The sequence below is a fragment of the Pleurodeles waltl genome, chromosome 2_2 (assembly GCF_031143425.1).
Source record: "Pleurodeles waltl isolate 20211129_DDA chromosome 2_2, aPleWal1.hap1.20221129, whole genome shotgun sequence".
Taxonomy (NCBI): domain Eukaryota; kingdom Metazoa; phylum Chordata; class Amphibia; order Caudata; family Salamandridae; genus Pleurodeles; species Pleurodeles waltl.
The window spans coordinates 194,887,131-194,899,221 of NC_090439.1; the positions used below are offsets into that span (position 1 = coordinate 194,887,131).

General features: G+C 44.6%; 1 protein-coding gene across 2 annotated transcripts in view; it reads left to right on the forward strand.

Moving 5' to 3' along the window:
* Positions 1 to 12,091, forward strand: part of TEX10 (testis expressed 10) — a 646,375-nt gene that overhangs the window by 21,177 nt on the left and 613,107 nt on the right. For both annotated transcript variants that reach the window (XM_069219626.1, XM_069219625.1), the window contains exon 2: positions 4,251 to 4,948. In XM_069219626.1, coding sequence (XP_069075727.1) covers positions 4,341 to 4,948 — 608 coding nt within the window. In that variant the 5' untranslated portion in view covers positions 4,251 to 4,340. The remainder of the gene's footprint in view (positions 1 to 4,250; positions 4,949 to 12,091) is intronic.

Sequence of the window (12,091 nt, forward strand, 5' to 3'; positions counted from 1 at the left end):
AGTGTTCCGCTAGTCCAGGTGAGAAATGGCGGTCACTCCTAAACTTCCAGCACAGTCTGCCCCTCCAGCTGGTACAAAACCTTAGTCCCTTTTTTCAGTGTGACCTTTCTCTCTCCCACTGTGCCCGTTATTCCTTCCAATTAAACTTTGCTCATTTTGACTCACTGAGCCTCGCAGGCCTTTTGGCCTCTTGAGGCATTCTCGATTGCCCTGTGTATCTGTTTTGGCCTCTCTATAGCTGGAGGGAGATAGACTATATCAGTAACTGTTGTGCCCACCTGAGTTGGCTAGGACCTGTGTTGTGATTGCTTTAGTGCAGTAGCTTTCGCTGCTTGGCCCTGTTCATTGCGTCCTGGGTGTGGTGATTAAGGTTAGGTCAGCCTTTATTATTGCAGCATGTTTGGTTTAGGCAAATCTCTTCTTTCTTATGGTCTCTTCAGCTGCTCCTTAGTACACCCGGACCGCACACAGGTTCCCGGTGCGGTTGCAATGGACATTTTTACCTTCTGCTACAGCTGATTCTCCTCCACGCTGCGATCTACTGGCCGCCTTCTCACTTCTGCTCCAGGTCCCTGTCTTAGGCTTGTTCTTAACATTTTGGTGCAATGTTGTGGCTGTTCATGTTGTAGTCTGCCAATCTCTGATATGCTGTTAATGTGCTGCCTTGCTGCTGAGGTCTCCTTGCATCTGTGTCTTGGTCTCCGCTGCTGATGTTATCTTGGCAGGCACTCCTAGTGTGATGGTAAGCTTCACAGGCTGCAATTTTCATTTATGTTGGGGCACCTGCTGTATTGGGTACCCTATAGTTGTGCAAATGTTGTTCTCCACCACATGGTTAGCATAGATTTCAGAGGCTGGGAGTCCCAGCGCTCGGCTTGCTACTCATCATGGACTGTGCCACACCCCGCATCATGGCCAACCACCTTTCTTGGAGGGCGAGAAATAGAAGTGGCAGAGCTTTGAGACAGATGTGGCCCACCCCAAGGAGTTGAAAATGAGTGAAATAACTCCTTTTCATTGATATCCACCACGAGAATCCGTGTAAACTCGTTTTGGAACATAAGTGCCTTTGCACAACTACATAGCAAAAGAGAAGACATTATTTATGTTCCTGAATAACTTTCAATGTCTGATAACACTTGTTTAAATGGTAAACAATGACAACACTTGCATTGGAAAGACAGTTTTGAAAGTTTGAGCACAGAAAGTGTGTAATAACTTTTAAGTGATATAAATATTACAATGTATCTTTTTTTAAATTAAGTAATGGAATTGTTTTGGCTATCAGTTTTGAGATCTGTACCATGGCTGAAGCAATGAATACCAAATGAAGTTGTACATAAAGATGTAAACTTTGTAATTAAAGTGCAAATGTTTCCTTACATCAGAATGGTGCACTTTGCATCAGTTAAACAATATTAACCCAGAAAATTTATATTTTTGGTAATGATATTTGTAATGTTTTCCTTACCATTAATGCTTATTCCACCAAAGAAGTTTCAAGCATAAACGTTCATTGGTAAAGCCAAATACCCTTGCTTTGGGACCTATTAGCATGGCTAAGGGTTTTTAGCCATGCTGGACAGCATGGGTAAAGAATTTAAAAAACATAAAAACTTTTGCTACGGCATTCGAGTGCCTAAGAAATGACATTTTGTATCTTTTCAGTTACAGATCTATGTTGGATCGATAACTAAAACAATAAAACTTGCAAAAACATTTCAGTATTTTTTTTAACTAATGGGGTAAACAACATAGGTTGGGGGGGCGGCAGCAAACTGTGGAAGTGGCTAGAAAAAACATCATTATGGAGGATGCAGCTGGGGAAATAACACGAACGGTGCAGATGGGGGAGAAAAAGGGCAAAAGAGCAGGTTGGAACTGGCTGGGGGAAATACACAGAGAGAAAATAATACAACTGGGAGTGGCACATGGGCGAAAGAAAGAAACAGATCGTGGTGAAGAGATGTGACAGAAGTATACGAGGGAGATGACTGGAAAACGATTTCGTGGAGTATTTAAACAAAAAGAAAACAGTAGCACTTGAATAGCAGAAGGACACAAGCAATGTGTCCATATGCCAGGGGATATACAAATGCATGAATAGAAAGGAAATCCCATACGATCTAGCACGTGAGAGTGACTGAGCTAGCCAATGGTAAGCAGTGATTGATTTATAAGCCCACTGTAAGCTAACATGTCTTGCCACAGAGAGCTCAAGTGGTGTCCAGTAGGTGAGACCTAAAATGTGAATTGAAAATCAACATAATGAGGTGGTGTTTTGCTTTCCTTATCTTATGACGGAGCTGACAAAACTTCTCTGGAATGCACTTCTTAGTTTAAAGAAGACCTTTATTATTACTTCACCACTGAGAGACTAAATTAGTAGGTTGGAAGCACACGTTTAAAAGTAGTCACAGCAATGAAAGCAAAATATATCAAAGTACTTTTCAATTGCAAGGTACACAGCAAATATATGTGATTATATTATAGCATAACTTCAAGGCAAAGAATAAAAGTCCAAATTCATCACCGTAGGGCACTGCTCTTCATCTTTCTTATGCCTGCAAGTTGATGACTCCTGTTCAACTGCGAGAAAGAGATTTTCCACCCAAACGGGAGGTCGGGCAGCTGACGTCCGTCCACTCCTGACTGAAGTCCTGGAAAATTCCCCCTTGCTGCTGCCCAGGGACACCGTAAAAAGCCTGCTAACAGGCCCCTTAGTCAAAACATGCTGGCTACTGTACATAGTGGGAACAGAACAAGAGCTGGAGAGTGGCCAAGTCTCCAAACCTCACTCGTTCCCAGGCTGGATAGAGAGGTAAAAACAAAATATACGCTCTCTTATCACGCTAGGGATCGGTGTGAATTCAATACGAAAAACACAGCTTGGTCTATCATGTGAAAAAACACAGCTCGTCTGCAATGTCTCAACTGCAATGTCGAACTCCATGTTAAAGCCAATAGGCAACTAAACTGAATACAGAATGTAATGTGCTATTGATGAACATTGAACAACTAATATGCGCAGTGGTGAAACACAAAGTCATTGGTCAAACACAATTAAAGGCATAACCAGTGGTCTGTGAAGAGGATTTAATTTTTAAGTTGCTTTGGGATATTCTCCCATTGAGTAGCTCCAACCCGGAATGCTTCTTTTATTGGCAGACAATTCAGTGATTTCTTCATTGTCTGAGCACCATGGTTGAAGTGTCTTGCTCAATATTGTGCTTCAAAAGGGCTGTGATCAATGAAAGCAACACCTAAGCCTTGATTTTAGAACTGGAACTTAACTCCTTAAATATTAAAAGAAATAAACTTAAGTGTGTCCTCTTTACCTGGGCATAAGCTGTAAGTTAAAGTAAATTGAAAGAGGAATGAAGACATTGTCAGGATAGTGAATTAATTCAGTGCTACATTTGCCTTTTATCCTGTTGGTGTAATCATTTTTAATAAATGTGGCTAAAGGAAAATTTCTAACTTTTAATAAACAAGAGTTGCCTAATGACCTATTTTAGCTGGGGTATTAAAGCCCATCCATTGCTTGAAAATGGTTGGTTTTCTTGCCACTCTTAATTGCTTACTTATTATTCAATAGCTTTCTTTTCTTGTGTTTGTCTGTCCCGTGGAGCTTACCCCATTTACCATCATTTTGATTGGATGAATCGGATTCTTCCGCTGCTCAAATTCAGGAACCTACTTTTGTTTTTTGCTCAGCACTCCATAAGTCCAAGTGTTTTCTGGCTTGATCCCTTATGTACTGCCCAAGCATGACCAAAATTGAATTGTCTCTTTCCTTGGAGACCCATAAATCTGCTCCATGGGCTACTGCCAAGGTGCACATGGCTGAAGAAAGTTTCAGTTCCTGTAGCGAGTGCATTATGCTTTAGCAAGTGTTTCTTTATATTTGGACACTTCCTTTTGCTTTTTAAATTGTTAAGAGTATCCGTGATTAAAAAAGTATTTGAAAAATAAAGCTTTTACTTTTTTTAAATTTTTTTTAAGACAGTGCTTTATAATCAAGCATGGACAAAGCCAGTAGACTGGCACCCATATCATAAAGGCATGACGTATTGGCTTTGACAGTGTGCTTGTTTTAATTGATAATGGTATTTGTCATGATAATTTAGTTTAGTAATCACCTGATAAATATTTTAACTGCATTGTTTGGTACATTGCGTCTAAAATTGCAGATTGACGGAATACTCTGAAATATATCAACTTGTAACAATTTTGCCTTCATTTTCTAGGACCTTCTATCACAAATTCATCACTATAATGCAAGCGTTAGACAAGGTGCCCTTTTGGGACTTCGAGATCTACTATCATTACATCCAACAATGATTGATGCACATCTTTCCAGTATTGTAAGTGAGGTGGCTGCAATGTTTACAGACAAGGACCCCACAGTAAGGGGGGCAACTGTCTCTTTACTACAATTAGTGGCTCCTAAAATACCAATGAAACAAATGTCTCCGTTTTTTCCTCTGATAAGTGCTCACCTCTCTAGTGCCATGACACACATTGTTGAAGGAATCCAGGAAGATTCGTTATTGGTCTTTGATGTTTTGTTGGATGAGTATCCAATACTTTTGGCGAGCCGCAGCAACATGTTACTGAAAAATTTTGTTGAGCTTATATCTCACCATCATCTGTCAAAGGGAGCAAAAGGTGCAGTCAAATCATCGGCCTGGACACTTTCCGTTAATCCTAACCGTACGCTTACGTCACAACAATGGAGCTTGAATGTTTTAATCAGACTTAAAAAACTCCTCCAAGCTTTATCAGACAATGCCTTAAATAACTCAGAAGAGGGCGAAGAACTTTTTAGCAGAAAAGATCTTGCTGATCTCTGTCATGACTTCAAATGGTTGGAGCATGCAAGTGGACAGCAGCACATCGAAATATATGAAGGTGGAGAATGTTGGATTCCCCCATTCAGTCTCAGGTAAGGAGGTTTATAAACATTATGTTTCAGTACCTTCAAGAAGTGATTTTGTTGTACCCTTGTTCCTGTTGAGCCTTTGTCATGTATATTCATTCTTTCTGTTCCCTCATGAGAAGGTATGATAACTAGATATGCTACTTTGACAACATCAGCGATGCCCAAGAAAGGCAAGACAGTTGATGAAAGTGAATCTGGTGACTCTCTTGTACTAGAGAAGAAAAGTGTTCTTGTGTACTTCCTTTCAAAAGTAATGAGCACCATAGCTTCAAGCTGATTCGTAAGATTTCTACCAAACAGAGTGTCAACAGTTCATTTTATGGTTTTTGAGCAAAACGTACCATGAATACTTCATTGTCTCTAACGGCTTCCGAGATCTAGAGAACTTTAACTACAATTGTACGTCTATATAGGTAATGACGAAAGCTGAACTGATTCTGCCCATATACCACTCTGTCATCTCACCAACAGAGATGTAGGTTCTGAGGATAGAGCCCTCCCTAATGCACTCACTCCTGCTTTTCTAAATATTTTTGAGCTCTTGCACGGTGCTAGCAAGAGAACCGCCCATAAATGCCCAGTCATGCATGTCACCTAAAAGGCATTTTTTATGAACAAATTACCAAGAATCATTAGAAACGGCTTCACAACATATTTTGTGTTTTATGACACCTTTATAGCTGCAACAGAGTAAACATAGTTGTACATAATCTTTCTTTCATGCCCAAGGGAAATGCTTTCAAGTCCCCTCTTATGCTGTCATTTTAATATCGGTCTTTCAACATTGATTTTCTATCCTCCTGCCTTATTGAATTAATTTTGACCTGAGAATCAAGTCGGGCTTACTGTAACAAGTTGCTTAATACCTTGAATGACCCACCCTGGTCGCACTGTTCCAGAGTACACCTAGCTGAGGAGGTCAACATGTAAATCTGCAGTCACCATTGGGCAACCAAGCTTTTCCATAGTAAAGACAATAGTTTTACCGATTTTGCTATCAGAACATGTAATCTTCACATCCTGCCCATGAGAGATGTTTCACCCTACTTTAGAAGTGACTTAAACATCTATCAGGTGAAATTCTGGCTTTGCAATTGCATTAAATGACCAAGTTGGGCCAGCAGTTAAAACTGCTCTTCCAGCCTTCAAATGATAGGCCAGAGTGACACAAACAATGCTGCAATTATTTGGTGACCCTCTAACATGCATGCCCTAGGTACTGTTTACTAGGGACTTACAGGTAAGCTAGCTCAGCCATTTGGGTAAAAGCCAATTCAACATATCAGTTTAGGATTAAGAGCACAGGCACAGAGGTCTAGTTAGTAGACCTCAGTGCACTCTGAGTCATTACCAGCAGCATCAGTCCAAAATCTTAGGGGTGCCTGTAGGAGGCTGGACTGGCTTGTAGTGAGTACCAAGGGGTACTTGCACCTTGCACCAGGCCCAGTTATCCCTTATTAGTGTATAGGGTGTCTAGCAGCTTAGGCTGATAGATAATGGTAGCTTAGCAGAGCAGCTTAGGCTGAACTAGGAGACGTTTGAAGCTACTACAGTACCACTTAGTGTCATATGCACAATATCATAAGAAAACACAATACACAGTTATACTAAAAATAAAGGTACTTTATTTTTATGACAATATGCCAAAGTATCTTACAGTGTACCCTCAGTGAGAGGATAGGAAATATACACAATAGCAAAAATATGCAGTATAGTCTTACAAAACAGTGCAAACAATGTATAGTTACAATAGGATGCAATGGGGAAACATAGGGATAGGGGCAACAAAAACCATATACTCCAAAAGTGGAATGCGAACCACAAATGGACCCCAAACCTATGTGACCTTGTAGAGGGTCGCTGGGACTATTAGAAAATAGTGAGAGTTAGAAAAATAACCCTCCCCAAGACCCTGAAAAGTGAGTGCAAAGTGCACTAAAGTTCCCCTAAGGACAAAATAGTAGTGTTAGAGGAATAATGCAGGAAAGACACAAACCAGCAATGCAACAACTGTGGATTTCCAATCTAGGGTACCTGTGGAACAAGGGGACCAAGTCCAAAAGTCACAAGCAAGTCGGAGATGGGCAGATGCCCAGGAAATGCCAGCTGCGGGTGCAAAGAAGCTTCGACTGGACAGAAGAAGCTGAGGTTTCTGCAGGAACGAAAAGGGCTAGAGACTTCCCCTTTGGTGGACGGATCCCTCTCGCCTTGGAGAGTCGTGCAGAAGTGTTTTCCCGCCGGAAGGACGCCAACAAGCCTTGCTAGTCGCAAATCGTGCGTTTGGCGTTTTTGGACGCTGCTGGGGCCCAGGAGGGACCAGGAGGTCGCAAATTGGACCTGAAGAGAGAGGGGACGTCGAGCCAGACAAAGAGCCCTCACTGAAGCAGGTAGCACCAGGAGAAGTGCCAGAAACAGGCACTACGAGGATGCGTGAAACGGTGCTCGCCGAAGTTGCACAAGGGAGTCCCACGTCGCCGGAGACCAACTTAGAAAGTCGTGCAATGCAGGTTAGAGTGCCGTGGACCCAGGCTTGGCTGTGCACAAAGGATTTCCGCCGGAAGTGCACAGGGGCCGGAGTAGCTGCAAAGTCGCGGTTCCCAGCAATGCAGCCCAGCGAGGTGAGGCAAGGACTTACCTCCACCAAACTTGGGCTGAAGAGTCACTGGACTGTGGGGGTCACTTGGACAGAGTCGCTGGATTCGAGGGACCTCGCTCGTCGTGCTGAGAGGAGACCCAAGGGACCGGTAATGCAGCTTTTTGGTGCCTGCGGTTGCAGGGGGAAGATTCCGTCGACCCACGGGAGATTTCTTCAGAGCTTCTGGTGCAGAGAGGAGGCAGGCTACCCCCACAGCATGCACAAGCAGGAAAACAGTCGAGAAGGCGGCAGGATCAGCGTTACAGAGTTGCAGTAGTCGTCTTTGCTACTATGTTGCAGGTTTGCAGGCTTCCAGCGCGGTCAGCGGTCGTTTCCTTATCAGAAGGTGAAGAGAGAGATGCAGAGGAACTCGGATGAGCTCTTGCATTCGTTATCTGAAGTTTCCCCAGAGACAGAGACCCTAAATAGCCAGAAAAGAGGGTTTGGCTACCTAGGAGAGAGGATAGACTAGCAACACCTGAAGGAGCCTATCAGCAGGAGTCTCTGACGTCACCTGGTGGCACTGGCCACTCAGAGCAGCCCAGTGTGCCAGCAGCACCTCTGTTTCCAAGATGGCAGAGGTCTGGAGCACACTGGAGGAGCTCTGGACACCTCCCAGGGGACGTGCAGGTCAGGGGAGTGGTCACTCCCCTTTCCTTTGTCCAGTTTTGCGCCAGAGCAGGGGCTAAGGGGTCCCTGAACCGGTGTAGACTGGCTTATGCAGAATTGGGCACATCTGTGCCCAAGAAAGCATTTCCAGAGGCTGGGGAGGCTACTCCTCCCCTGCCTTCACACCATTTTCCAAAGGGAGAGGGTGTCACACCCTCTCTCAGAGGAAGTTCTTTGTTCTGCCATCCTGGGCCAGGCCTGGCTGGACTCCAGAAGGGCAGATGCCTGTCTGAGGGGTTGGCAGCAGCAGCAGCTGCAGTGAAACCCCAGGAAGGGCAGTTTGGCAGTACCAGGGTCTGGGCTCCAGACCACTGGGATCATGGGATTGTGCCAACTATGCCAGGATGGCATAGAGGGGGCAATTCCATGATCATAGACATGTTACATGGCCATATTCGGAGTTACCATTGTGAAGCTACATATAGGTAGTGACCTATATGTAGTGCACACGTGTAATGGTGTCCCCGCACTCACAAAGTTCAGGGAATTGGCTCTGAACAATGTGGGGGCACCTTGGCTAGTGCCAGGGTGCCCTCACACTAAGTAACTTTGCACCTAACCTTTACCAGGTAAAGGTTAGACATATAGGTGACTTATAAGTTACTTAAGTGCAGTGAAAAAATGGCTGTGAAATAACGTGGACGTTATTTCACTCAGGCTGCAGTGGCAGGCCTGTGTAAGAATTGTCAGAGCTCCCTATGGGTGGCAAAAGAAATGCTGCAGCCCATAGGGATCTCCTGGAACCCCAATACCCTGGGTACCTCAGTACCATATACTAGGGAATTATAAGGGTGTTCCAGTAAGCCAATGTAAATTGGTAAAATTGGTCACTAGCCTGTTAGTGACAATTTGAAAGTAATGAGAGAGCATAACCACTGAGGTTCTGGTTAGCAGAGCCTCAGTGAGACAGTTAGGCACCACACAGGGAACATACACATGCACACCTATGAGCACTGGGGCCCTGTGTGACAGGGTCCCAGTGACACATACATATAGGCCACAAACCTATGAGCACTGGGGTCCTGACCAGCAGGATCCCAGTGACACATAACAACCATACTGAAAACATGGTGTTTTCACTATGAGCACTGAGACCTGGCTATCAGGTTCCCAGTGAGACAGTGAAAACAGTGACAAACACCCTGACATACACTCACAAACAGGCCAAAAGTGGGGGTAACAAGGCTAGAAAGAGGCTACCTTCTCACAGTGCCCATTGCAAAAAGAGGCCTTTCCTTACAATAACAGCAAGGCCTCTTAAGAAATCCACAGTCTGCGCTATGACAGGTGGATGTTTAAGGTGATAAAGACAAAGTTAGTGTTTGAGTTGATAAATGGGGTTTAATTCATTCCAGTGCAGCCTGAGCTCCTCTCCTCTATTCTGGTCATCAGAGAGATCTCTTGGTTGAGTTTCTCATAGCAAAGTAGCAGAAAATTGCATATTCTGGTACTACCACTATACCTTTGATACACTAGTGTGGATTTGTGGGATAGCTAATATATAAAGAACATCATGTTCAATGGCATATGTGGCTGTAGGTACACATGCTTAGATAGGTCCGCCATCTAGTGTTGGGTACGGAGTGTTACAAGTTGTTTTTGTTCAAAGAATCTTTTCGAGTCACGGGATCGAGTGACTCCTCCTCTCAGTGATATTGCGCATGGGCACGGAGCCCTTTGTTAGATTGTTTTCTCTCTCCGCTGTCAGGTTCTAACGTTTGTCCTCTCTGGTTTTTCCTTGGCTGGGTCTGCTCCAAACTCTGTTCTCTTCCGTCTTTCTTTCAGCTATGGTATTGTACTCCGATTTGGTTTCTCTTTTTTGCATGGTTGATGCAAGTTTTTTCTCTGGAAGTGTGCTCACTGCCCTTCGGGGCAACTGCGCCTGTCTCGAGCCTACTCCTCCACGTGGCGTCAGACTATGCAGGGCTAATGGAACATACTCAATTTCGGTTTTACCCTTGATGCCACTCCAAATTTCCACACACGGACCAACACCTGGTGTGTAATAAGTGTCTCTCCCCAGATCTACAACGAACAGACATACAATGCCTGCTGTTCCTTGCAGTCCAAGAAGGTGCTCAAGGACCAAAGAGCTCGTTGGTTGGATATGGGAGCCCAAGACACCAGATGACACGTCAGATATCTTCGTGGAAGAGCACCAGCAGTAGGAGCCAAAGCAGGAGGAGACATTCTCCATCAAAGACTCTAATTTGGATGTACAATCAGACTTTGAAAGACAACCGGTCACCTCTGTGCAACCCGTGCGTAGAACAGTGCCTAGTCCCCATTCAGAGACATTAAAAAAGTACCAGAAGCAGGTCGCTGGACCACCACTGCCTTCGGGCCATGGTTGAATCCAAAAATCTCATTTGAATGCCTCGCTTTCTGCCTCGGCTCCGAAGATAGCCAAGACCAAGACGACATCGACCTTTGGGTCGGCAGCTTCACACACTGCTTCGGGATTGAACAGAGCCATCAACCCGAGCACTTCAGCATGAGCAAGAAAGCCTCTACATCAACTTTGGAGCCGGCAGCTTTACACCGACCTAAGACTTTGGTACTGAGAATTTCAGAACAAAAGACTGTCTCAAAAAGACTCCAGTAATTTTTTTGATACAACTTCACCAGTGCACCCCATTTTAGAGGTCATAGATGTTCGTCAGTGCCAGCTTCATATTCAGAATGAGAGAAGAACTATTAAGGGGGTTCCCTGAGAAAATGCTAGTAGCATAATGTAGGAAGTTGGCTCTGTATGTGCTATTTCAAAGTAAGGAATAGCATGCACAGAGTCCAAGGGTTCCCCTTAGAGGTAAAATAGTGGTAAAAATAGATAATACTAATGCTCTATTTTGTGGTAGTGTGGTCGAGCAGTAGGCTTATCCAAGGAGTAGTGTTAAGCATTTGTTGTACATACACATAGACAATAAATGAGGTACACACACTCAGAGACAAATCCAGCCAATAGGTTTTTATATAGAAAAATATCTTTTCTTAGTTTATTTTAAGAACCACAGGTTCAAATTCTACATGTAATATCTCATTCGAAAGGTATTGCAGGTAAGTACTTTAGGAACTTCAAATCATCAAAATTGCATGTATACTTTTCAAGTTATTCACAAATAGCTGTTTTAAAAGTGGACACTTAGTGCAATTTTCACAGTTCCTAGGGGAGGTAAGTATTTGTTAGGTTAACCAGGTAAGTAAGACACTTACAGGGTTCAGTTCTTGGTCCAAGGTAGCCCACCGTTGGGGGTTCAGAGCAACCCCAAAGTCACCACACCAGCAGCTCAGGGCCGGTCAGGTGCAGAGTTCAAAGTGGTGCCCAAAACACATAGGCTAGAATGGAGAGAAGGGGGTGCCCCGGTTCCGGTCTGCTTGCAGGTAAGTACCCGCGTCTTCGGAGGGCAGACCAGGGGGGTTTTGTAGGGCACCGGGGGGGGACACAAGTCCACACAGAAATTTCACCCTCAGCGGCGCGGGGGCGGCCGGGTGCAGTGTAGAAACAAGCGTCGGGTTCGCAATGTTAGTCTATGAGAGATCTCGGGATCTCTTCAGCGCTGCAGGCAGGCAAGGGGGGGATTCCTCGGGGAAACCTCCACTTGGGCAAGGGAGAGGGACTCCTGGGGGTCACTTCTCCAGTGAAAGTCCGGTCCTTCAGGTCCTGGGGGCTGCGGGTGCAGGGTCTCTCCCAGGCGTCGGGACTTTAGGTTCAAAGAGTCACGGTCAGGGGAAGCCTCGGGATTCCCTCTGCAGGCGACGCGGTGGGGGCTCAGGGGGGACAGGTTTTGGTACTCACAGTATCAGAGTAGTCCTGGGGTCCCTCCTGAGGTGTTGGATCGCCA